The following is a 25,408-nucleotide window of genomic DNA, read 5'->3' on the forward strand; positions in this document are numbered from 1 at the left end:
CAGAGCATCCCCCTTCCTCTTCAGGGGTGTCCCTGCTGCCTCCTGCCTGCAGTGTCCTGGCTGCTCTCCCACGGGGCTGCCATGGGCATCCCTGCCCAGACAGGTAGGGATGGGAAGGGTCATCTCATCCCCACATCCAGGGGCTGGGTGCTGGTACCCTGGGAAATGCTGGGTACCTGGAGCATCCCTAAGTGTTCCCCTGGGAACTCAAGTGTGCTGGGTGTCCTGGCAAACCCTCACACAGCCAGCTCTATGCTGGAGCCTCAGCCTGCTCTCCCAAAGGTGCTGGCAACTGGAAATGGAATCTACCTGCCTGGAGCAGGGTGTCCCTCCAGCTGGCATCACTGTGTGAGGAAGGGTGTGGGTGGCTGCAGGGGCACTGTCCCCTGCCAGCTGAGCTGCTGCCATTGGAATGTGTGGGGAGAACCATGCTCCCCTTCCCAGAGGTCTGCAGGTCTGGGGAGGTGAAGAGGAGCCCAAGATGCCTCCATCCATGGGGCAAGGAGGGCATGTGCCCCACTCTGTGCTTTGCAGGTCACCTTGAACCCTGCTGGCCCCGGCTAGCCTGGGGACCCCTCTGACACCCTGCCCATGCCTGGGCTAGCAGCAGCTGCACCATCATCCCCTCTGCCCCAGGCAAGGCGAGAGGATGGGACAGGAGTTTTTCCTGGCCTCAGGGTCATGGTGTGTCCCAGGGCTTGTTCCTTGTGCCGGCACCTCCTCTGAAAGCACCCTTGGGCTCCTTTCTTCCTGGGGGGTGCAGCTCTCCCTGTCCTTGGATGCTCCTCTCCTCCTGATGGGTGGGGGACAGATCCAGAGCAGGAGGAGGATGCCTGTGGCTCCATGCCCAAGGTCTGCATCACCCCAACAGGGTGATGGCAGTGTCTTGGCCCCACAGGCTTCCCAGGATGTGTTGATACTGGGAGCTGGTCAGGGTGTGATGATGGCAGAAGGTCTCCTCCTAGGAGAGGGATGCCACTGGGGTCACTGGTGTCTCCAAGTCCCATCCTGGAGGACAACATCATGCTCTTCCATCCCCTGGCTGGCTTTGCCCTGGGATGCTATTGGCTGCACCCCCAGCTCCTTCCCATAGCTCCCTGGGGGGATGACCATGGGGTGAGGGGTGAGGGGTCTCCCTGTGTCCTGCTCAGGAAGCTCATCCCGGAGCTGGAGTCAGTGCCTTGTAGTGGGGAGTAGCTTCTGGGTCCCTCGGGAGCAGATGCAACACACCCCGCCTTACTGCTCTTGAGCATCCACCATCATTTATTGAGTGGAAATAAGGAGAAACTTGGAAATTCTGGGTTGGAGAAAGGCCTGGGGGTCCTGAGGGGTGGGAAGGGACACAGTGCCCCAGGCCAGGATGACGTATCCTGGGTGATGCCGGGATGCTGAGAGCATCCCTGTGAGTATTCGCCCGGGAATGCGGCCGTAGGTATGCTCGGGGGGCTGGGTGCTCCAAAAGACACAAACCCTCTGTGCCCTCGAGGCTGAAACTGCCACAAAACTCATCTCAAGGGTGAAAATAAAATAGCTGTGGGGCGAGAAGGGTGCTTGGCCACATCCCTGGCCAGCTTTGCTTCAGCCACATCCTGTCAGGGGCGGGGGGGGGGGGGGGGGGATGCTTCGCTCTGGAAGGACCCTCCGGTGGGCTTTGTGCCGGGGGGGCCGTGTCGTGTCGGAAATCACGTGGCTCTGGGGCTTGGGGCTTTACGGGAAGCGAGGGTTGAGGCGAGGGGCAGCTCCCATCCCCCCGGGGTGGCTTGGCCGGGGTTCAGCTCGGGATCGGGCCCCTAAAGCAGCTGCCCCGTGGCGGCGGCCGCTTCCCGGCAGGCGCGGGGTGACGGGGGGGACGAGGAGCCGCCATCGCTCCCCGGAGCAGATGGTCCCTCGGCAGCAAAGCTGCCCCTTCCGCATCGATTACCCGGGCCGGCCGTTTAACGATCGCTTTCCGGGGTTAATTAAACTCTCCTCGCCGAGGGCGGCTGTACCTGCCTGCAGCCCGGATGCACCCCCCCAAAACGGCGGGGACGAGCCTGTGGCTGGAGCTGGGGTTTGCTTCCAAGTCAAACCTTAATATCCATCCTGGAGTGCACCGTGGCTGCGCTTGCCTCTCCCCGGGGCACCCGGAGCAAGGTCAGCTGCCGAGTCTGGTTGTATCCCACTTTCCAGGCAGCTTGGGGGCTGGAGCAGAGGCTGCCCCGTGTTTTCCCCCGACCGCTGTTTTTTTTGGGAGCCATCTCCACCGCCTCGCTCCGTGGGGTTGGGTCTGCGCCCACCCGTGTCTCTGTTCAAAAAGATTTTGGAGGAAGGCGTCGAGAGCTCGGCGGCAGACGGCGGCTCCGGAGCAGCACGGGTTGCCGAGCGGGTCGCAGCCCTGCGATTGTCAGGAGTTGCTGCTTTTTGCATATCTAAATGTGCCCTTTCAGCCGGCGCTCTCGGTCGAAACTGCCATCTTTTGCCTCATTGTCAGCCTCGCCGAGGTTACGCATCGTTTGCTGACTCACAGCCTCCTGCTCTAATTACTCGTTCAACTCCCTCCCTGGAGCCACCCGGCCAGTCCCGGCACATCCCTTCCCGCTGCTGCACCGCCGGCCGGAGGGCTGGAGCCGGGGCATCCATGCAAAGCCCCTCCCTGCACCCTTCCCTGCCCGCGGGCATCGCTCCGCCGCTCCGGGTGCAGCTGAAAGCTGCTGCCCTTGTCTGCTCCGACATCCCACTGCTCGCACCCCTGGCGTGGTTTTGGGGTGCAAACGGGGTCTGCAGCTGGGCCATCCATGCAAACCCCCCTCGCTGCGCCCATCCCTGCCCGTGGGAGTCTCCAAGAGCTTCTCTCCTGGTTGCCTGCTCCAGCTTCCCACGCTCACCCCCCCATAACCCTGATGGGTTTGGGGCGCAGCCGGGGGTTGGTGGGGGTTGTCAGGGCAGGCACACGGCACTGCTGACCCACCGTGTCGGCGCCATGCCGGGGGAGCTCCATCCCCCCAGGCATCACCCCGCTGAGGGACGCTGGCTCCCACGCACCCTCCCAGCTTCCCAGGAGCTTCCCAGGAGCATCCCGGGTGTGCGGCCCCCCCGGGCCCAGCCCAGCCCGGCCCCCCTGGGCGGCAGCGCCGGCTGGGACGAGCGGCGCGCTAAACCCGTAAGCTGAGCCTCTTTGATCCCCACCCGATATGATCAGCCACCGGGAAGCTCTGAGCCGGGCCCAGCGTGATTTCCAGCGCCGTGGAGATTCGAACAGACGCCGCAATTACCGATAGGATCGGGCTGATCCCGCTCTTGGCCTGCTGCTCCATGCTGGCTGGGGTCCTGTCTGCCAGAAACAGGGAAAGCACCAGCTCTGACCTTTTAAATATTATTATTTTTATTATCATCATCAACATCAAACTATCCTCCCCATCCCAGGCTTGCCCTCACTGTCACGCCAGTGGGAAGAGCCTGCTCTCCTCTCCAGCATCTCCCTTCTCAGATCCTTACACCTTCAAAGGAGAGGGCACCCAAACTCACCCATCCCAGCAAGCCAGATGGATGCAGGGGCTCAATTTAGCTTTAATTAACTTGATTTTTTATCTCCCCCTGGTTTTGATCAGTAATATCGAGGCGGAAACAACATCCCTGCAAATCCATCTTGCTAAGGGAGGTGAAACCAAGCCGGGTAATCCGGTGGTAAGGACAGCGCTCCGACGGGTAATGCAGTCGTGCTTGCCTTGGAAGAGGAGATATTTTATATATTTATATACCAAGGAAAAAAAGAGCCATGTATGTGTTTGCACAGGCTTCTGCCTGTCACAGAATGGTCCAACCACGCATCTTATCTCGTAAAGCCATATTTTGGCCCTTTTTTTTCCCCCCCAAGAAAGTGAATTTTAAGCGCCAGGAGACAGTGATGGTTTCTTTGGAGCTGTTAGGATCTGCCATGTACAATAAATCTGTCTTAGTTTGTGGATTATTGGCCCAATAGACCGTAACAGCTCTGTCAGCCCCTCCTGGCGTGCTGTGTCCGGCGAGTTCAGCCTTTGGTGGGTTTTCCTGGTTTTTTTTATTATTTTTCAGCAGGAATTTGCTAAGGATTTTTCTGTGCCATGTGCATGTACAGCAGCTGATAGGGAATTCACAGGAGCTCAGTAACGTTCTTAGGTTTTGGGGTTGTTTTTTTGCTTTTTAAAAATATTTCCCCACTGGAAAAACCCAAAGGCAAAAAGTCCAAACCCCCAAAACAGGACGGAGAGGAGGGCAGAGCCTTCCCTGCCAGAGTGCATCCAGCCAGGGGCTGCCTCCCCAAAACTTGTGCTGGTTGAGAATGGGATTTTACTGAATGGGGTTTTACTGCTTTCCAGTAGGATTTTCCCTGGATGGCCCTGCTCCTGCTGGCTGTTGTTCCCAGTCCACTGTGTTTGATCCAAGCCTGGAAAAACAGGATTTCCCAGGGATGGCATGGGCTGATATGCTGGCCCCTCCAGCCTTACTGGGCCACACAGTACATGCTCCTCTCACCTTCAGCCTGAATTCGAGGGGGTCTGAACCCCCCAGAGTGGGGGGGATCTGCAGCTGGTCCTGCCTGAGTGACCGGCACCCCCGGCCCTCTGCTCAGCGTGGTCTCAGCGTGGCCCTGGGTGAGGATGTGAGGTGAGATGTGGGTTGCAGGTGTAGGACAAGATGTGGAGGTGCACAGTCATGATGGGGTGAGGAGTGGAGTGGGAAGCAAGTGTGGGGGCACGGGTTGCAGGTGCAGGCAGGGAGGTGTGGGTGCCAGGCTGGCGGGGGAGTGGATCTGCTGTAGGGCTCGGGGACTCACTTGTCCTTAAGGAGAACAGGAGGAGGTGTGTGGGATTTGGGATGGGGAGAGAGAAGGCTGAGTGCTCCGGGTTGGGGCTGGCAGGTGTCCCCTGGCACGGAGGGTTGTCCCCTGGCACGGAGGGGTGTCCCCTGGCACGGAGGGGGGGCCCCTGGCACAGTGTCCCCTGGCAGGGTGGGCAGGGCTGCCAGCTGGGGATGTCTGTACATCCCCCCGGGCGCTGCGCTGGGGGAGCTGCTCTGCTCCCAGCGGCTCCGTAAGCCCATTAAGAGCTCAGGGAGCCTTACACCTCGGGGGGCTGCAGCAGGGACTTGCACTGCTTCAGCTTAAACCCCTTGAGCTGAAGCGGGGGAGCTGCTGCAGGGACACGAGGACACCCGTGGCCATCCTCTGGAGACGTCCATCCTGAATCCCCGGCGTGGGTGCTGGCTGCTTCCCCCGGGATGGTGAGGGCTGCAGCCCTGGCAGCAGGGTTTGGTTTTGTTGCATTGCTAAAATGCATCATCAGGGTGAACAGGTACATTTTTTTGTGTGAAAAATCCTCAGAGGAGGATGTTCCCCCTCCGGGTGCTGTCGTTCAGCATCATGGTGTGCAGGAGAAAAGTACAGAGAGGGCAGGTAGGTCCATCTGGGATGGGGAAGCCACACTGGTCAAGGGGAACCTGGTCAGGAATTGCTTGGGAATTTTTCTACCTTAACCTAGATGTGCCTTATGTCAAAAAGTGTCAGGAACTATGACAGTAGGAAACCCTCTTCTACCCCGTCAGACAGGTCTTTGTGAAGCTCGTGGGATGGAAACAGCTTTGTCAGAACACTGAGGGAGATGTTGTGGACAGTCCTAAAATTCCAGTGGCTCATTCCAGACACAAGGATAGGTTTCGTTTTGTTGAATCCATCACCACCAAGTTCACATCTGCTGGTGCTCCAGCTTGTTGGGGGATGGATTCTGTGGGCGCTCCCTGCCCAGCTCATCCCCCAGCCTTGCTCGGGCTCATCCTCCATGGATCATGCCACTGAGGGCAAGGTGCAGGACCCTCTGGCATGGGGAAGAGGGAGGAGGGTGGGATGGAGGAGGCTGGGGAAGCAGCAAGTCAAGGAGGATGTTCATCATGGAAGCTGAGAGCAGGCAGTGGGAATCCATTTGGTTGGGAGCCCTGTGCTCTGGAGCTTCCCTCCCATGCCAGGACCTTACCAGTGCTGTGGGAAGACCCATCTGGAGATGGGTATTGGGTTTAGGAGGGATCAAACCCTTCCCTGCTGAGGGAAGGTGGTTCTCTTGCAGGGGGGTCACCAATCTGGCGGGCAGGTCCTGGGAGCAAGCTGGGAGTCCTGAACCCACCCGGGGCTTGCTGGAGAAGGGCTGGACCACCACGTGGCAGACACCAACTACATCCAACTTGCTCTTTGTCGTTCCAGCCTGACACCTGGGAAGTGAGGGAAGGGAGAAGCATTGACATCTCGCTCTAGTTTTAGTGTAGCCTCTCAGAGCTTGGGGCCAGCAAGGAGCAGTGAGCCCAGGCAGAGGCTGACACGCTGCAGTCAGTGCCCTCAAAGCACGTCTCCAGTGCAATAAGCCCTTTCCAGCTCCCACCAAGTAGAGTTTCCTTCATGCCTCAGCTTCCCCAGGCTCGGTCTCGTGGCCCTTCCCTATCCTCCTCTGTGTTGTGACAGCTTGTAGATGGGTTTTTCCATGGCTGCGCTCATCGAGGTCAAAGACTGAACCCCTCTGTTTCTTACTGTGAGTCCTGCAGCTTTCAGCTGAGGGTTCTCCCATCCTGGCTCATGCTGTGGCTGGTGGTGGTGATGGTGACCCCTTCCTCCTTCCCTGGACTCCAGCTCTGCTTTCCAGATGTCCTGGATTTGGTTCTTTAGGATCTGCCAGCTTCCCCCACGTCACTTGTGCTTTGTAAAAATTACCATAGAATCAGAAAACGCTTTGGGTTAGAAGAGACTCTCTCATTCCACCTCCTGCCATGGGCAGGGACACCTTCCACTAGCCCACGTTGCTCCAAGCCCTGTCTAACCTGGCCTTGGACACTTCCAGGGATGGGACAGTCACAGCACTCTGTGACACCCTCACAGCGAATTTCCCCCAAACATCTTATCTACCCCTGCCCTCTTTAAAATCCTTGTGCCTTGTCCTGTTACAACAGGCCATGGTGAGAAGTCTTTATCCACCAATCTTCCATACCCTCTTCTTGCACAGAAAGGCCACGGTGGGATCTCATGGCTGTGCAGGACCCCCATGGACAATCTGAGTGTTCCATAGCAGTCCCAGTGTTTCCTTGCAGTCAGATTGATATCTGATCAAATACAGAAGCTGGGCCTTGGTACAACACCTCCCTGCCCTGCCACCCCATCATAGGCCTGGAAGTTTTCTGGGAACAGTATTCCAGAAACAGGTTTCCTAAACTCTTTCCAGCAGGTTGCCCAGTAGTGCTGTTTTTCTATTCTCTAGTGCCATGTATGGGGAAAGAAGATGCCTTTCATTTTGGGCTGATTCCTGAAGAAGAGGAATCTCTGAAGGAGAGCTTGGCTTGGGTCAGTCCACTGTGTCCTCTGGTCTCAGGCGTGTTTGCTCACCTGAGAGCACGCTGTGTGCGGGCGCAGGTCTCCCCAGCCATGGTCCTGGCTGAAGGCAGACCTTGTGGCTGAGGACATTTGGTCACCACTGATGCCAGTGTTGCAGTGTCCCCATCATCAGCCAGGACGGGGCACCCTTGGGGCTCTCTGGTCCCCAGGACGTGGTACAATCCCTGCCTGTGGCTCTGCTTTCCAGGAGGATGAGATGCTGGTTGCTCCCTGGGATCCAGCCGGTGCAGAAGGGAGGAGCATCGTCTTCCTCTTGATCCCGGGTTGCTCCAATGTGCCCGTTTGTTTCGGTGCTGCATTAACAAGGTTTCCTGGACTGCCCTTGCCCTTGAGTGTGCAGTTGGCTTGGGAGATCTAGTCTAGTGCTATGACCATCCAACATGGAAAAACTCAAGGAAGGGAAAAAGACAGTGAGGAGACCTGAGGACCAGTGAAACCAGCACTTGAGGTGTTCCCTAGGGTGAACCAAAATGGTGGAGCACCTGCCAAGCACCCCAGTCCTGGAGGTGTTGGCAGCAAGTGTCCCCATCCTCTGGCACCCATCCTCTGTCCTGGGCAGCACCCTCCCCTCTGCCAGGGCTCCAGCACTGTCCTTTTACTCAGCGCCTTCCTGTGCTGCCTGGAGTTGTCCTGCGCTCTCTGGTTCCATCCCCAATGCCTGCAGCAGGATCTGGCTTGAAGCAGTGGTCACTCACCTGTGATGTCTTGGGGAGCAGGAAGCTCTTGGGGTGCAGAGCAGCGAGCTCAGCTTGTGTCTGAGCTAGAGAGCACCAGGGTTTGCTCTGTTATTCTGGATCTAAAAGGAAAAAAAAAAAAAAAAAAAGGATTGCTCTTTCCCAGTTCCTGCATTTCCTGAGAGCAGCCTAGCTCCTAGCTTATCTTCAGACAGCCTCAGGGGTATTCCCTTGGAGTTTGGGAGTTTAATCAGGCATTGCTGGGGCATGTGAACTCTGCGGCGAGTCACCGTTCCCAGGGAGGGGAGCGCCTCTCGCAGATATTTGGGTTGGCGTGCCTGGGCTGGGGGCTGGGCTGGCTGGGAACGCGCTGCTGCTTTTCCTGGGGATGGGAATGGCTGGGGGTGATGACCTGCCTGCCTGGGAGGATTGCGGGTAGGATGCCGTGGGCAGGGTGGGTTCCCCTGGACATCCTCGAGGCGGGGCTGCCTGGCCTTCGCTGTGCTCCTTTGAACCTTTCATCCCCTCCAGCCCTGCCTCTGCCACCTGCCTCTTTTCCTTTCAAATCCATGGTTTTTCTTTGTAGCATCCTGGGCTAGAGCTTCTGAGTATGACCTGGTGCCCTTCTTCTGGCCCCTCTGGCCATAACCTGGTCCTGGTGCTTGCTTTATTTTGGGTGATTTTGAACTGGGCAGAGAATCAGAATTCCAGTGGAAATGCCCAACGCCAGGCTCTGCTTCACCGGTGGAATCGAGGGCTTTGTTGCTGGCTCTTTTGCAGGCAGTATTTCTTTTTTTGGGGGCTGGATATATTTCTGGCAAGTAAAATGACGGATGCTCTGTTTCGTTTCCAGTGGCAGCGTTTCAGATTCCTTGCTCCAGGGCAGGAGCCGAGCGAACTCCGATTCCAGAGCAGCTCTGGTACCTTGGCAGCTTAAAGGCCACGGGGTTTGCTTGAATGACAAGCGGTGCTGAGCGTGGGGAAAGCTCGGGAGAGCAGTTTTGTGCTCATGCCTTCCATCTCTTGTAGGAGCGAGATCCCACGGAGCGGGGAGGCATCTTTATCCTGTCTTCCTGCTCTGCAGGCAAACTGGGAGGTGGTAGAAAGATGTGGAGAAGGATGGCAAGCCCTGCCATGAGGGGATACTCTGCATCACTGCTGGGGAGAGGGGGAGAAGCAAAGTCTTGAGGCATTTCTGTGTCTTCTCCCTAGGAAGATCCTCTTGGATGCTCTTAGCCCAGCTCTGCCTCCCCTTTTACCTGTCTCAGCAGGATGGAACCATAGAATCATGGAATGGTTTGGGTTGGAAGGGATCTCAAAAAAGCTCATCTCATTCCAATCCCCTGCCATGGGCAGGGACACCTTCCACTCTCCTGGGTTTCTCCAAACCCCATCCAACCTGGCCTTGGACACTTTCAGGGATGGGGCAGCCACAGCTTCTCTGGGTGACCTGTTCCAGTGTCTCACTAGTGCCTCTGTAGTGATCCAGGTGCAGATCTCAGGGGCTGGCTGAGCTGCACCCTGTGATGTTGGTGAGCTCCAAGCTACCAGGGCTGGCCTGCTGTTGGGGTGCTGCAGTGCTGAGGGTGAGGTGTGAGGGATGGGAGTCCACGGCCCAGGGGGTCAGGGCAGGTTGGGGATCTGTCTTCCTGAAGGTACCCAGCTTTTTTTGGCTTGTCTGCATGGACCTGAGACACGTATGGGTCTGTGGGCAGGGTTTGCCCATCCCTCTGAGAACTCCCCTGCACTTGGTTTTGGTGACAGAGAGAACTCGGACTGCTGCCTGCCTCCCAAAACCTGTCCCCCAAAACCTCTCAAGCCTCTCTGGCCCACTGGGCTTACTGGAATCAACTCCTCTGGGCACCAGTGGGGATGGGATGGTGCCAGCCCCGTCACTGTGGTGAGTTTTGGCTGTGCTCAGCAAGGCCGTGGGGCTGGGAAGAGACCAACTCGGACTCCCTGAGGGCTGTGGCGTGCCTCGCTGCCCCCTCCCAAAGCTGAGCTGGTCTTCCCCCCACCAAGCCCTGGCCAAGCAGCCTTCCTCCCCTTTTTCTTCTTCCTCCCGTTTCCCTCCTGCCAGCGAGGCCAAGCAAAACGCGGTGCTGACCAAAAATAACAACCGCCGGCAGATCCAGACAATGGATAAACCCCTGGTGAGGGCGAGGGCGACCCGAATCCTCCCAGAGGAAGACGGGATTATTCGCCGTCCTCTTAGACATCTGTCAATAGCTGCCGTCTGCGGACCCGCTTTCCGACAAGGCCGGCGGCTTTCCGACGGGGCCGTCGCCTTCCTGCTGGGAAAAGTGGTTCTTCCAAAGCGGTTGCCTTGAGGAACAGGGATCGTGGGCATTGGGATCTCATCACTGAGCACCATAAGGTCTCCACCACCCATTAATGGCCAAACTCAAATGCACTGAGCTGGCCCGACGCTGTCAAGTGGTGACAGTGACACAGGTGCTGGCATGGGTGCATCAGCCCATCCCAGTGCCAGTTTTCCTGGGATCTAGAGCAGCCTCTGTGCTCTGCCACCATGGAGCTGCCTGGTAGATGTGGAGGGATGAGGTTTGGAGAGAGCTGGGAGCACAAAGGAAGCTCTCCAGGCTGGAGATGTTCTTGAAGGTGGCACTCATGGATTTGGGCACTGCTGGAGGTGGCACTTGTGGTGGCACTCATGGATTTGGGCACTGCTGGAGGTGGCACTTGTGGTGGCACTAGTGGATTTTAGGTACAATTGGAGGTGACACTTAGAGGTGGCACAAACAGATTTGGGCACCATCGGAGGTGGCACTTGGAGGTGGAACATATAGGTTGGAACATCATTGAAGGTGGCACTGATGGCTTTGGAGCTCTTTGCCATCCAGTATTTCCATGTGACTGTGCCTACAACTTTTCCCCTTGTTTTTAATTAACTTCCCTTCACTCTGCCCATGCCGATGGGTGTCCCCGTGACCTGGTTGTCGGTCAGACCCCAAGAAATTGACACTGTAATCACCCCATCTGTTAACAGAGCGATTTACACGTCTTAGCTTGGCCTGGGCAGGCCATGTGTGGGTCTCCCCGGGACAAAGCCACCTTCAACCCCCCAGCTCTTTGGGGGTCCTGCTGGGATGTCCGTTGTTTTTGGCATCTGCCACTGGGCAGCGCCTGCCCCTGCCCACCTGTCCCCGATGCCTGGGGGTCATTCTGCCTGGTCCCCTGAACCTCACTGCCCTGAATCACCTTGGGGAGCTCACTTGGTGGACAGAACATGGGGAACTAGTTGGGCCAATGAGTCCCTCCAGGAAGGTCTGGAGGGGATTTGCAGAGGACAAGGGGGTTCTGCTGGGCTGGGACTGATGGCGCATCTCCGGGGCGATGCCAAGCCGGGGGGGAGTGGGCGAGCGGCAGAGCCGTGCCACGGCGCGTGAATGTCAGATGCTGCTTGGCTGCGAGCTGGGCTCGTGCGAGAGCAGATCTGTTCAATCCCATTTGGAGAGGGGGGAGAGGCGGGGGGGGGGGCTCTTCCCCAGGCTCAATCTGGTAGGTTTTAGTTACAGTCGTTTTAGGATTTGGGCAGCGAATTGGTGCAGCTTTGGCACAGGGGGGGATGGATGAGCACTGAGGCTGCCAGCCTCCCTCATCCCCCGGAATTGGGGAAGGGGGGTGACCACGCAGGTGGGTGCAGCCCCCGGGCTGAGCAGCGTGGCCATCACCCGGCTCTCTGGGCAGCAGCTGGGCGAGTGGAGGAGGGGAGGAGGTGCCTGGCGTTGTCCGCAGGGCACCCGCAGCCCTGCAATGCTCGGGTGGACGCTTCAAATCGCGTTATCTCCATAACCGCCCGGCTCTGGCCGCTCCGAGTGGCAGCGGAGATAAGTGGATTTCTAGGGAGCGCCTGGTCGTCTGACATTTAAGACTCCTTAATCCGTAACCACCACCCCGCGGAGGCAGGACGCAGCCACATCTCCCAGCTGGGGCAGCCCCGGGTGCAGGTCGGTCCCTGAGGGGTGGCTCCAGCTGTGCCAGGGCCACAGGGTGAGGTTCAAGGATGTGCACAGAGGCAGTGCTATCCCTGGGCACTTCCTTGTCCTCTCCATAAGCTCCTTGGAAGTCCAGGGCACATTGGTGATAGGCTCTGGGGTGTCGTCTGAGTCAGGCATCCGGGTGTGGCTGTGCCAGCAGATTGGGAAGCCTGCAGCAGCCATGGGGCTACGTGGAAAAACCCAGCACCAGTGGGAAAAAATATGCCCTTGCTGGATCCCTGGTGGAGGGAGCCCTCCTGGAGAGGTGGCATCACCTCCTGCCTGCTCAGCAGGATGTGGCATGGCCTCACCATGCTGTCCCTGCCTGGCAGGACACATCCTGCCCCACCCTGTGTATGTGTCCAGAGTTGCTCCTGGGGGGCATCACCGGGGCCGGGTGGCTGCCTGTGAGAAGGAGACGGGTGAAAGCCACTCTGTGCACCATGACGATTTGCCATCTGCTTCCAGGGCAAACTCCAGATGCTGGATTTAATCTTCCATAGCCTTTTTAATTCAGGAGTTGGCTTCTTAACATCCCTCAGTGCCACCTCGGCAGCAGAGACAAGCGGAGTGGCTGCCACGACTGGCCCTTTCGAAGGATGTTCTGGAGCACGAGAGATGAACTATGTCCGTGTGAGTTGCCCATCTGGCAACCTGTCATACCTCGACCCGTCATACCTCTGGCTCTTTAACCCACCCAGGGTGAGCCTGAGCATTCACAGCACTGCCCAAACCTCCCCCAGGCCTGGGTGTCCTATCGATGTCTGGAGAAAAGGTGGTGGGTGATGGTAACTTCCATGGTACATCCAGGAGTGGATCTTCTGGCTGGACCAGTTTTTAGGAGGATGAATGTGGGGGGCAGAGCTTGGGGGCTGTTGGGTTGACAGAGGTGATGGCTTGCAAACAACAGGCTTGTCCTTGCCTCAGGCACCTGGTTATCAGGCACCATGGCTGGGTGTCCTGTAGGGATAATCAGCCTTGGGAGATCATGGATTGATTTCTCTCTTGGTTCACCTGCTGCTGGACATCTGGCTGGTGAGGCTGGGATAAGACATCACCGCCTGTTTCAGCTGACCTGTGTCACCTGGTGGAGGGAACAGAAGGTTGGACTGTGCTGCGGAAATGGGCACCTGGGAGCTGAATCAGCTGTTGTGGTGCTGGGGTCAGAGCTGCTGTGAACCTTGTTCTGGTGAGATTGTTCTGGTGGGGCTGGTTCTACTGAGCCTTTGACCTGGGTTGTGGCTGGACCTTCTGGCTTGTGACAGTGCTACAGGGCCACGGTGCTGTTCTACCCACTGGGTGTCATTCCCAGGATGTGTTTCAGGCACCAGGATGCCTCCAGGGTATTTTATCTCCCCATGCATCGCTTCCACCACCTACGGTCCCATGCTCCTGGCCATCTCAAGGTCCTGTCCACTGTTGGCCAGGGCAGCTGATGAGCACAGGGACCACCTCCAGCCCCCCTCTGGAGCTGCAAGGGGAAGGTGCCTGTGGTTGCAGCCTCCCTTGACCTACATTTTTCCTGGGATGCCCTCAAGAGGGGCACATGCTGGTGGTGGGCGCCCTACTTTGGTCAGTCCATGGCAAGCCTGAGTCTGTCCATCCGTCTGTCTGTCCATCCATCAGCAGGGAGCGATGGTGGTGGGGAGGAGGTGGGGGCCATGCTGGGCGGGAGGCCACGGGGCGAGGGGGAGGAAGTGGGGACAAAAACGCAGCGGAGGGGACAATCGCAGCCTTTCTCCAGGCTGAAAAGACGCCGGGGTCCCTTCCGTCCTCGTCCTCCGTCTGCTGCGGGCGGACAAAGCCACCGCCCCCAGTGCCCACCCAGCGCCCAGGGATTAGAAAAAAAGCGAATTTTGATTTTCTCCTTTTGTTTCCGGAGCCTGGGAGCAGCTCGGCTTCAGCTCTGCTGCTTTCTTCTCCCTTTACGCCGTGTCTGTGCACGGCTGACCAACCGGCGGCTGTTCTGGGAGGAGGGTGATTTATTTAAAATTAAAGGAAAGCAGAAGTTCTTTCTTGAAGACGAGACTTTTTAGGTCGGCGGGAGCTGATGGCTTTCCAGCCATGCAGCGAAAACACAGGGGAGCCAGCTGGAATCTGCAGCTTGTCATTTTTTTAGGAGAAGCGAAGCTCCTCTCCTGCTCCCCTCTGACAGTGAATGGTGCCTGCAACTGGGGGGACTCTCAGTCCATCGGCTGGCAGGGGTTTTTCCGGACCACCAGAGATGATCCTTTTGCAACCTTTATTTATTTTGGCATTGTCTGGACTATTGCAGAATAGTCCCCTGTGTGCTGGGGTGCAGGGAGCCCTGGGGCAGGGTGAAGGAGGTGAGGGGTGGTGTGGTGCTGAGCTGGGGGAAGACCCGGATAGAGGAGTATCCCATTTTTTTCCTCCCCAGGGCCACGGGAGAGCACAGCTGCCTTGCCCCGTCTGAGCATTCCAGACTGGTGGGAGGCATGGGGTGACCCATGGAAATCACAGAATCAGGATGGTTTGGGTTTCAAATGTGCTTAAAGATCATCTCATTCCACCCCCCGCCCTGGGCGGGGACATGTTCCACTAGACCAGGTTACTCCAAACCCTGGAGTAACTGGGTAGCCCTCCATTCTGGCCTATAACATTTCCAGGGACGGGGCAGCCACACCTTCTCAGGGCAACATATTCCATGGGTGCTGTCCCTCGCCCTGGGACCCCCTGGCCTATGGACCCTGCACCTGGCAGGGGGTTGGTTGCAGGGGAGGAACAGTGTCCTGCCAAGGGCTGGGAACCGTGGGTGTGGGCTGGGGCCTCCCGACCTTGGTGGTGTCCCCTTGAACCCTGGCGTCCCTCCAGGCTGTTAAGCTGCCCCGTGCAAAGACCCGGGCGAGGGAGCCCATCACGTGCCCCTTAATGCGGCGGCCGGGACTAAGCACCTTCTGACAGGGACCCAGATGACGCTGCCCGGCGCCTTCCCCAAGGGATGGGGGCCGGAAAAGGGGCAGAAACGGGACGGGGCGGGGGGGCCCTCACCGTCTTTACTCGGGTCAATCATAAAGAAGGGATTAAGATCATTAATTCCTCCCCCCGCTGCAATTAACGACGGGGCCGGGCAGCGGCTGGCGAGGAGCAGCGATATCTGCTGTGCTGGGTGGTCCCACGGTGTCAGGGTGGGGGACCCCCCCCCCCTTTTATGTGAACGAGCCACGTACCCCCAGCACCCCGCTCTGGGGTGCCTGGCGAGGACAGTGTGGGGACAGCCCCGTCCCAGCTGGCACGGCCGCGGTGTCCGGCGCCTGCTGGCGCAGTGGCCCCGGGGGCCGGAGGGCAGCGCCGGGTGGTTGCAGATGGTGGGAGCTGGCGGAGGAAAAGCGGCGGCCGGGACAATGGCGGGATTGTGCGGTGGCGCCGCTGGCACGGCTCGGCACGACTCGGCACGGCTCGGCGCCGCACCCCGTGCCAACAGCGGGCACTGCCTTGCGCCGCTGGGGCTGAGCGCGGCCACGGCGCTGTGCCCGGTGTCTCAGTGGGTGCGGGGAGCGGCACCGGGTGGGCGGGGGTGGCCCCGTCCCGCAGCCGCGGGTGCTTGGGGGGGCTGTGCCAGGCTGTGCAGCCATCGCCCCGGTGGGAGGGGGCTGCCAGCGGGGGCTCAGAGCTGCTGGCACCCGATCCGTGTGGCACGGTAGGACCAGCCAGGGAGGCTGGATGGTATGTCTGGCTGCAGAAGAAGATGGGAACTGGTGGAAATGGTGACCACGGCGTGGGTTCAGCTGATGTCCTCCCCGCTTTGACACCTGGAGCCTGCTGTGGGGCCGTGGGGAGACCCATGCGGGCAAGACCCAGCTCTTTGGTCGGGCGATGCAGAGCATCTCCAGCAGTCGTGGCTGGAGACCACCCGTACTCCCCCGGCAGCCCCGCGGCACAGTGGTTCTGATGGCACGGGGCGAGCGGGCAGGGTGGCAAAGCCCGCGCCGATGTGGCCGGGCGCTGGGCTCCCTGCACGCCGCGGGGCGGGCGGAAGAGGCGCAGGGCCGCAGGAAAGGCGGCCGCGGGCAGGCGTGAGATAACACCACCGGGCGCTTTATCTCACATCCTCCCGTCCGGTGCTTTTCCTGCCGCGCTCCCTGCTCCGGCCCCTGCGCCCGTTGCTGTCGGCACTAAGGTGTGACCCGTCCTAAGGTCTCCAGGGACAGGTTCCCCCACCTCCCTGGCAGAGGGGACGGGTGATTCAGCTGCATGGCAGCAGCTCGCCTATCCTCCCAGCACCCTGTCACCCCTTTGGGGTGCACCCCACCCCACGGCTGCCCAGCATCCCCCCGGCCTGGCGTGGGGCAGGATGCTGGGGAAGGGCAGCCCACCCTGCCGCCGCAGTCCTCCCTCTCCATGAGGCCTGGCGAGCTCCCGGCTGGAGCCCAAGCCCTGCATCGATCCGCGCTGCATCTTAAATCCCGCAGCAGCTGAAGCAAGCGGTTTTCAGCGCCAGGGCGGGGGGGTTTCTCCGTGGGCGAGCCGGCTCTGGCACCGGAATGAGACACCGGGGCTGCTTCCGCAGCCGGTACCACCGTAGCTGGCACAAGGACCTTGCCCTCATCAGCATTTTAACGACGACGCCCAAGCTCTGTCTGTGGGAAAGGGCCCTCCTGGGCTATTGTGGGGTTCCTGGGGTTGCACTGGAGAAGGAGATCCAAAGGGTGATGTATGAGCAGAAGTGGGGTGTGGGGGTGCAGGGATGCCCCTCGCTCTGCTGCATCACCCCTACACAGGAGTGAGGCTCTCAGCAGAGCTCTCAACACGTGGCCACATCCCTGTGTGGGCTCTGGAGAGGAGGGTGCCGGGATACCCAGGATGGAGGGATGGGGTGGACGAGGGGCCTCCTCCCAGTGCCACCCTCCCCCAACTGCCGCCAGGGTGGGGACGTGGGTTCCTGCTCCACTAAGCCCTGCAGCTTTTCTCCTCTAAAGCCTGATTACTTGGCGGTGCCTGTGTGCGTGCGTGCTCGGGAGGGAGGAGGAATTTCACAACAACAAGTGTTTGCAGCCACACTGGGCCCAGCTGCCCCGGAGTCGCCCCAGGGACAGCAGCATAGCATCCGCTCCAGGAAGGCTCTTGCTGTCACTGCTGAGCCCATGGCGCTGCTGGAGCAGCCAGGCATGTGTGCTGGGCATGCTGGGGAATGGCAGGAGGTCAGCACTGGGGCTTGGACCTGGATGCTGTTGCTCCTTGTGGGGTTGAAGGTGGGCACTGCAGCTCCTGATGAGGCTTGGAAGTGGATGCTGCAGCTCCCTGTTTGGTTTCAAGATGGATACTGCAGCCCTCGGTGGGGTTAGGAGGAGGATACCAGGGCTGTCCATGGGATTTGGAAGTGGATGCTGGAAGTGACTCAGAATTGGATGGTGCAGCTCCCTATGGGATTTGGGGTGAACACTGCAACTGTTGGTGGGGTTCAGAGGAGGATGCTGTGGATCCCTGTGGCACTTGAAGGTGGACACTGCTGCTCTCCCTCCCCCGCCCAGTATGGGCTCAGGGACAATGGTCCAGGAGGAGAAAGAGGAAGAGGAGGAGGAGAAGGGGTGCAGCCTAGCCTGAGCTGGGTGAGCAGCATCCCTGGGATTGTGGGAGCTGGGGTGTTGCCTCCTGGCACTTGGCTTGGGGGACAAGGGTGGCTGCAGGGTGGGAACCTGGCACCCCCTCCATGAGCTCCAGCTACTGGCCTCCCGCTGGAGCCTGCGGTCCCATCCGGCGTGGGGCCGCATGCCGCTGGAGCGGAGCGGGAGATGAGCCCCGTGACTTCCTGGGGCTGCTGTCCCTGGGGGAGGAGAGCCAGGCACAGAGAGTCTTTAAGCATCAGAGTGCCATTGCTACCAGGCCAGGACTTCCCCTGTGACCCCCCACTTGTGTCTGGATGGCGACCCTTTTAGAGAGCAGCGGAACGGATCTCCACCGAGGTCCGTTCCCTGGAGTTCCTTTGTTCGCGGCGCTGAGATTTTCATGGCAGGGGGAGGAAGAGCCGCTTTGAAAAGCCTGTTGGCTCTTGCCAGCGCTAACTCTCTTTTCTTTTCTCCTTCCAGAGCCGCGTGGTGTGTCCCAGAGCCGCAGAGTATGTCTGTGCACTGAGAGCACCCTGAGTCCTCCGCAGCCGGCGCGGGAGGAGACGCCCCGTTGATGCGCGGTCCTGTCTGAGCGTCCCCGGTGGCTGGCGGGCCGGTGCTACCAGAACGGCTTTGGGGGTCTTTCACCTTGGCATTGGGGTGGGTTTTTGGGGGTTTTTTTGGTTTGGTTTTTTTTTTTTTTTTTTGGCTTTTTGGATTTTTTTTTCTTTTTTTTTTTCAAATTTTGGGGTTGGTTTGGTGGTTGTGCTCCGGCCACCATGTCAAATTCGGGCTCCCATCAAGACACTGGGAACAAGCCAGAGACGGAAAAAAATAACCAAGATGACTCTCAACCCCCTGTCAACTCCGAGAGGAGGAACAAAAGTGGAATAATAAGTGAACCTTTGAACAAAAGTCTTAAGAAGTCCCGTCCACTCTCCCACTATTCCACCTTTGGTAGCAGCAGCTCAGTAAGCGAACATTCAGAGAAAGGCAACCCCTTAGCTAATGGCAACGATGCGACTGTGGATAAAAGTCATTCTACCTCAAAGCACAAAAACATCTCTAGTATGCTGAGCAAATTAGACCGGATGTCGGAGCTCTCCTCAGAAGGACAGACCGCCCTCCAACAGTTTGCTCAGTCGACAGAAATGCTCAAAAGAGTGGTACAGGAGCATCTTCCTCTAACAAGCGAGCATGGGACTGGTATCTCTGACATGGAGGCAGTCTCAGCTGCAGAGACAATGAACGGCCCCTCTGATTTTCCTTACCTGGGGGCTTTTCCCATCAACCCAGGCCTTTTCATTATGACCCCTGCCGGCGTGTTTCTGGCAGAGAGCGCGCTCCATATGGCTGGCTTGGCAGAGTATCCCATGCAGAATGAGTTGGCATCTGCCATCAATTCGGGGAAAAAGAAACGGAAAAGATGCGGCATGTGCCCGCCCTGCCGAAGACGGATAAACTGCGAGCAGTGCAGCAGTTGTAGGAATCGCAAAACTGGCCACCAGATTTGCAAATTCCGAAAATGTGAAGAACTCAAAAAGAAGCCTTCTGCAGCACTGGAGGTAACCGGCCCCTCTCAGGCACCCTAACCCCTCCTCGGGCTGCGCTCCTGGGTTTGGATCTTGCCCTAGATAATAAAACACCTGGTACTTCTTACTTTTTTTTATTTTTCCCTTTTCCATTAACAGCTCTCACCCTGAGATGTGTGCTCTGCCCAGTTCCCCCAGTCCCTACCCCCTGCTATGTACTGGGGTTGATTGGTGTCGGGAGGAGGGCTGGGGTCTTTCCTTGGGCACTCAGGATTTCCCCTTTGCTCTCCCCTTTGCAAGCACAGGCAGCAGCAGGGCTCTGCTGGGGTTTTGGTGACAGCATCCCCTGTCCTCAGTGGGCAGCAGCTCCCTGAGCTAGGGAGCAACATCTAACCCCAGAGGAGGGGGATGACTTTGTGGGGCAGACCTTGGGGTAATTGGTGATGATGAAACCCGTGGCCACAGTGAAGCCAAAGCCCAGCCCCTCAGCTCACTCCGCTCGGAGCAGGAGCACAACGATCCCTGGTTTTGGGAGCAGACTGCTGCAGTGTGCACTGGGCAGCATCCACAGTGCAGTGGCTGTGCTGGGTCTCCCCGGGCCAGCATCCCTCTGGGGTGGTCAGGATGAGCCCATAAGGCAGCAGCTGGATTTCCTGTGGTAGCAGTGCTGCAATCCCCACTGGCAGTGCTCCTGTTTCAGCACCCAGCAGAACCAGGAACATCCCCGGTCCTGCTGGGGATGCCCAGTGCCCTGGTGTGACCCAGGTGCTCAGGCTGTCACTGCCCACCATGACCTGTTGTGGATGTCCTTGGCTTTGCAGGAGAGCCATTGGGTTGGGGTGCCACCTTGCCAAATCCACTGGGGAGGTGTGACATTCATATGGGGACTACAGGCAAAGTCTGGTGACTTGGGTTGTGTGGGCCTGAAACTCATGAGGGGCCGTGGGCAGCTGCTGGTGGCGTGGTGTGGCGTGGCGTGGGTGGGGGCTGGGTGCCAGCAGGGCAGGGGTGTCCCATGGACACGCTGCTCTGGCAGAGCTTCCCTCTTCCTGCACACCCAGGTGTTACGCTGAAGCCAGGTTTGATTTTTCCATGAGCTGACCCCACTGTCAGCCGTGCTGGTGTGCTTCCTCCTTCTGGTGAGCACGTCCCCATGGAGAGACAGCAGAGGCTAAAACGTCACCTGGGCATGACTGGGTCGTGCATCCTGGCACAAGGGCTTTGCCCATCCTCTGGTGGTCCCAATGCAACCAAAGCCCGCCGCTCCCTTAGCCACGTTGTACGTTTTTCAATTAGCATCAGCTCTGAATGAATACTGAAGGGGAAAAAAAAAATCTATTTGGGCGGCGGGGATGAGGAGAGGGGGACTGTGTCTTTCAAAAACCGCTGTATTGCTAAATTATATTCTTGTTCTAATTTGCTGAGTCAGTGATCTGGAAAAAGGGAGAAAGGGAAAAAAAAAGTTCATTTCTTCCAAAGAGTCCTAAAGCGGGTCAATAGACTCAAAGCTCACAGCAGCTCACGGAGTCGCTCCTTTCTCCCAGCGCTGGGTCTGGGGGTGATAAATACCACCAGGAACCCACGGAATGGTCACCCCTATGATGGGTTTCTCCATCTCAGGACTGGCTGGGAAATTGAGGCCACTGAAATAGGGTTCTGCATCTGGTAAAGTTGGGCCCCACCAGAGATGAATCCCCATCCCTCCTGGCCATGACCAGGAGTGTTGAGGCTCAAGAGAGATGCCACTGTGCTGGTGGGATGGACACCTGGGCAGGTGTGGGTCACTCATCATCATCCCCTTTTCATGACAGACCATCCCCTCTCTCAGAACATCCACTTGCACCATGTGTTGACCTTGGTAGGGTTGTACAAGAGGGTGGCTGGGACAGGGACACCGTGACCCCAGCTGATGTCCCAGGTCACCTGGGTCAAAGCTGAGTTGTTAAATCTCACCTGTCAACCAGCCTTGCCCATACAAATTGGCCAGTTGTAGGGCAAGCACCAGCACCTATGCTGTGCTGGAGACCTGTTTGGAGAGGGCCAGGATGCAGAGTTCCATGGAATGCTGGTCCTGGTGGGGTGCCATCACACCGCTGTACTTGACAGTGGGGCCATTCAGTGGCCCTTCATATGGGGCTGAATCATTCACAAGGTTTGTGAAGCATTGTCCCTGTCTGTGGGGGCAGTGCCATTGCCCAGGAGAAGGACAGTGACTCTGTCCTGCCACCCCTGCGCATCCAGAGGAACGTCCTCGGAGAGCCCAGACAGGGGCCGCAGCTATGATTAAACGCTGATCTAAAATCAAGCAGTAAAAAAAACTAGAATTAAACCTTTATGGCGGTGTAAAAAAAGGGCTAAATCCCTCAGCAGCCGTTAAGCTTTATCTGCACATCTACAGAGCCCGAAGAACCAGTCACTGCTGGTGTCCCGCTGTGGTGGGGCTGCCTGGGGCTCCCAGACCGGCCAGGTCGGGTGTTGGGAGCAGGCAGCAGCACGTCCCTGCACTGACCAGGCTCCTCTGGGCTCTGCCAGCCCCAGCAGCCCTGGCTGATGCGGTGGGGGCTGCTGGCCAGCCCTGCACAGGTCTTGCAGAGCTGTAGGTCACATGAAGGCCGTGAATGGTTGGGGTTTGACTCATCAGAGCTGTTCTCTGTGTTGAAGAGCTTTGGTGCCCCAGATACAGCCAGTGAGGGTCACTGTCACCCTCATGTCAGCCTCACGGAGACTCTAAACCGGGGAGGACAAGGGGTGAGCATTTAAAATTGAAAGAGGATAGATTTAGGTTGGACATGAGGTAGAAATGTTTATGATGAGGGTGTTGAGGCTCTCACACAGGGTGCCCAGAGAAGCTGTGGCTGCCTCATCCCTGGAAGTGTCTAAGGCCAGGTTGGACAGGGCTTGAAGCACCCTGGTCTGGTGGAAGGTGTCCCTGCCCATGGCAGTGGGTGCAATGAGATGATCTTTAAGGTCTCCTCTAAACCATTCTGTGAGTCTGCGATTGTGGGGATGAGGGGGGTCTCTCCTGGGCATCCGTATTAGAGCTGGTTGTCCATTTTTATTTAATAATAAAGGAGCAGAGGTATTTATCAGACATCTCCTTCCAGACCCATGAGGAGCCCCCTCTCCCCTCTTTCCTCTCCTCTGGGATGATGGACCTGGGTAGGTGGCCCTTGCCGGAGAGTCCAGCCCGCTCTGCCTTGAGTAGGATCCAGTGTGGTCAGTGTGGAGTGCCACAGCCCTGTGCATGGCTGGGCACAGGCACTTGTGCCTTCTCAGATGTCTGATTATGTGTCATAGGCACCCTGGGGAAGGGGTGTGACCACCCCAGCTCTATTTGCTCCCTGACATGGGCTGGGAGCAGGAGCAGCTGAGATCTGTCAGCAGCCTGGTGGGCACCACCAGCTCTTGCCCATCCCTGCCCTTGCCCAAGGGCCGTGTTTGGGTTGTGCCTGTGGAAGGGGACATCGTCCTGCAGGGATGACGTGATGCTGCTCTGGTTTTTTATTGAGGCTGGGTAGATGTCTTGATCCAAGACAAGGACCTAGTGAGCTCTGGCTGAGGTCTGCATGGAATTAGGGACCAAAATGTGTCTGGTTTGACTCTTAGGATGCTATGTGAGGTATCCCAGCCCTGCACACGGGCTCAGTATTGTGCCCCTGCTTGCCCCATGGCAGCCAGTCTGCTGGCCCGTGCCTGTCACTGCAACTGGTGGCCTCTTTCCCTTTGGTGTCCCTTGCTTGTTTGGAGATGTGGGACCTGAAGGGTCCTCTCAGGTGATTGTGTGGTGATCCTGTGGTGATTGTGTGTCTGGCTGGCACAGCTCAGCCTTGCTTGGGGGCTGTTGGCATTGAGAGACGTTGTGGTCCTTGCATACTCCACCCATGTTCTCATAAACATTGCACAGGCTTTCCACCTCATCCAGATGAGAAATGTCCCTGGTTCTCCTTCCAGAGGACATCAGTGCTACCTGGGGCAGGGCCCCACACCATCTTTCCTGAAGGTGGCTTCTAACAGATCTTGTCCTTTATTGGGCCTTTTATTGGCCATGGGGTTGAGCCTGGTGGGACTCATCCCTCTTCCCTGTGAGGTGCTGAGATAACTGGTGGTGCCTGGGGTTGCTCTGTTGGGGTCAAGGTTGTTCCTTGAGGCTGAGCATGGCCCATGTCCTGAGCAGCTCCTGCTCTGGTGTCCCCAGGCCCATCCTACGCCCTGCCGCAGTTTCCATTCAAATGTGCTCCTAAACCCATCTGGTGGCTGCTCTGGGTGTCTGTCTGTCCATCCACAGCAGGGGCTGTGGGGGCTGGCAGCGAGGGGACTGTGCTGGGTTGTTCCTGGCCACTGTGCTCACTGCTGGCCAGAGGGGAAGCCGGGGGCTGTGCCATGGTGCCAGCTGCAGCACGGGGACACGGGGACACGGGCGTGTGGGAACAACGGCCGAGCTGCTGTGCTGGTGCCCGGCCAGGGAGGGGGCTGGCAGCAGGGGGACCCCGGTCTCCCTCCTGCTGGCATCGTGGGTTGGGAATCTTGGGATGTAGAGCTGCATCAAAGGGTGCTGAGCCTGGGCTGGATCTGTCCCAAGGCTGGGGACCGGGGTGCAGGGGTGGGGGTGAGGGGGGGTGCCCAGCCACGGTGCTGCACGCCTGTGCCGGACCCGACCTAACGCCTTGTCCCTTCTTCTTCTGTCCCCCTCCCTGTCTCTCTTCCTTTCCAGAAGGTGATGCTTCCTACAGGAGCCGCATTCAGATGGTTCCAGTAGGAACGGGAATCCCAAAGCTCTGTCATCCAAGTGCAATGTCACTGCTTGCTTGTGTTGTCTCAGGCAAGGGATTTTTGGCTGAAATGAATGGATGCACCTGTGTCTCTTTAGAACCAAAAATATTTTCTCGCAAATCTCATTCCTGTTTTTATAATTTTTTTCTTTTTTTTTCCTTTTTTTTTTTTTTTTGCGTTCGTTTTAACATCTTCGAGTCCTAGTCAGACATTTAACTGCTTTTCAAATAAAAAACAAAAAAATAATTAAAAGAAAAAAACAATGGATCTGTAAAGTACCAAGACTTAATAGACAGAGTATGGACAATCAGTTTCTTTCTGTGTTTTGGTGTTGATGTTGTTTATGTGTGAAAGATGCAGTACTTGTGTAGGGAATGTAAATTTACAGTAACCTTTTAAAATCTAGTTACTAATAAGCACTACTGTAATTTAGCACAGTTGTTTAATTGCACCCTCATTTATACTTTTTATTTGATTCTTTCCCATCATACAATAGAGTGGATAGTTTCTAGAATGCCTCAACTTCATGTTTATAAATGAGAATATGTTTAAAGCGATGTAGTATCCCTTCTCCTCGCCATTCACCTCTGGAAGTTTAACCCACAAGAGGGTCGGTATAAAAGGTGGAAGAAAACAATTGCTACACAACTGGCGGAATTCAAAAAAAGGAAAAAAAAGAGTAAAAAAAAGGCAAAAAAAAAGAGTCGTTGTTAGTTTATTAATATAGAACAAGAAACACTGCGTACAGAAAATCCTAATTGCAACGGTTTACTCCTAGAAATAATTTTTGTAAACTTACGGAAGTTAAAATCAAAATAAAACCAATATTGCAGGACCTGTGCTGAAGCAGTTACGCAAAGTGATATTTCTCTTCTGTTCACCCCCCGTCTCTCCAGCTCTCTCTCCATCATTAAATTGAAATGCTGTTTGTAATGTTTTAGCGATCCAGGCTGTTTTTGTGAATAAAATGAATGCATGTTTTGTGTCATGATTTCCAGCTTGGTTATTTCTCTCCCACCCCTCTGTCCAGCCCTCCAGGCCCCCCAGCAGTGGTGGTGGCCCACGTGCCATGGTCCTGCTGGCTGTGGGGACCTCGCCAGTGATGATGCCGGTGTGGTGGGACGGTGTGATGAGCTGAGCTGGAGTCACCCTGGCTGCTAAATCCCCACGGTTAATCCTAGCATTGGCTGGGCTAAGCCAGCCTCGGCTCCTCCCAGGGATGTTTCCCGGCCTGACCTGCCTGGAGTTTTACCCAGCAGTGCCAACACCGTTTGTTTTGGTGAAATAATATTAATGTGCCATGCAGAACCATGGTGAGCCTCGTGTTGTTGGGATGAGTCTAAAATGAGCTCCCAAAGGTGAGTGGGCTCTGGGATGGCTTCCCAGCCTGGATCAGCAGGAGCTGTCTGGGATGGAGTGTAGGCTCAGCCATAGACGGGCCATTGGGTTGCTGCCAGTGCTTGAGGTGCTGCGCTGGGAATCATGC

General features: G+C 57.4%; 1 protein-coding gene across 2 annotated transcripts in view; it reads left to right on the forward strand.

The window, feature by feature from the left end:
• CXXC5 (CXXC finger protein 5) overlaps positions 1–24,914 on the forward strand; it is a 36,625-nt gene extending 11,711 nt beyond the window's left edge. For both annotated transcript variants that reach the window (XM_066197304.1, XM_066197305.1), the window contains exons 2-3: positions 18,101–19,185; positions 23,864–24,914. In XM_066197304.1, coding sequence (XP_066053401.1) covers positions 18,400–19,185; positions 23,864–23,908 — 831 coding nt within the window. In that variant the 5' untranslated portion in view covers positions 18,101–18,399 and the 3' untranslated portion in view covers positions 23,909–24,914. The remainder of the gene's footprint in view (positions 1–18,100; positions 19,186–23,863) is intronic.
• Positions 24,915–25,408: the final 494 nt, after the last annotated feature.

Source organism: Chamaea fasciata, unplaced genomic scaffold (genome assembly GCF_029207755.1).
Source record: "Chamaea fasciata isolate MVZ Bird 193981 ecotype frontalis unplaced genomic scaffold, bChaFas1.0.hap1 SCAF_15, whole genome shotgun sequence".
Classification (NCBI taxonomy): Eukaryota; Metazoa; Chordata; class Aves; order Passeriformes; family Sylviidae; genus Chamaea; species Chamaea fasciata.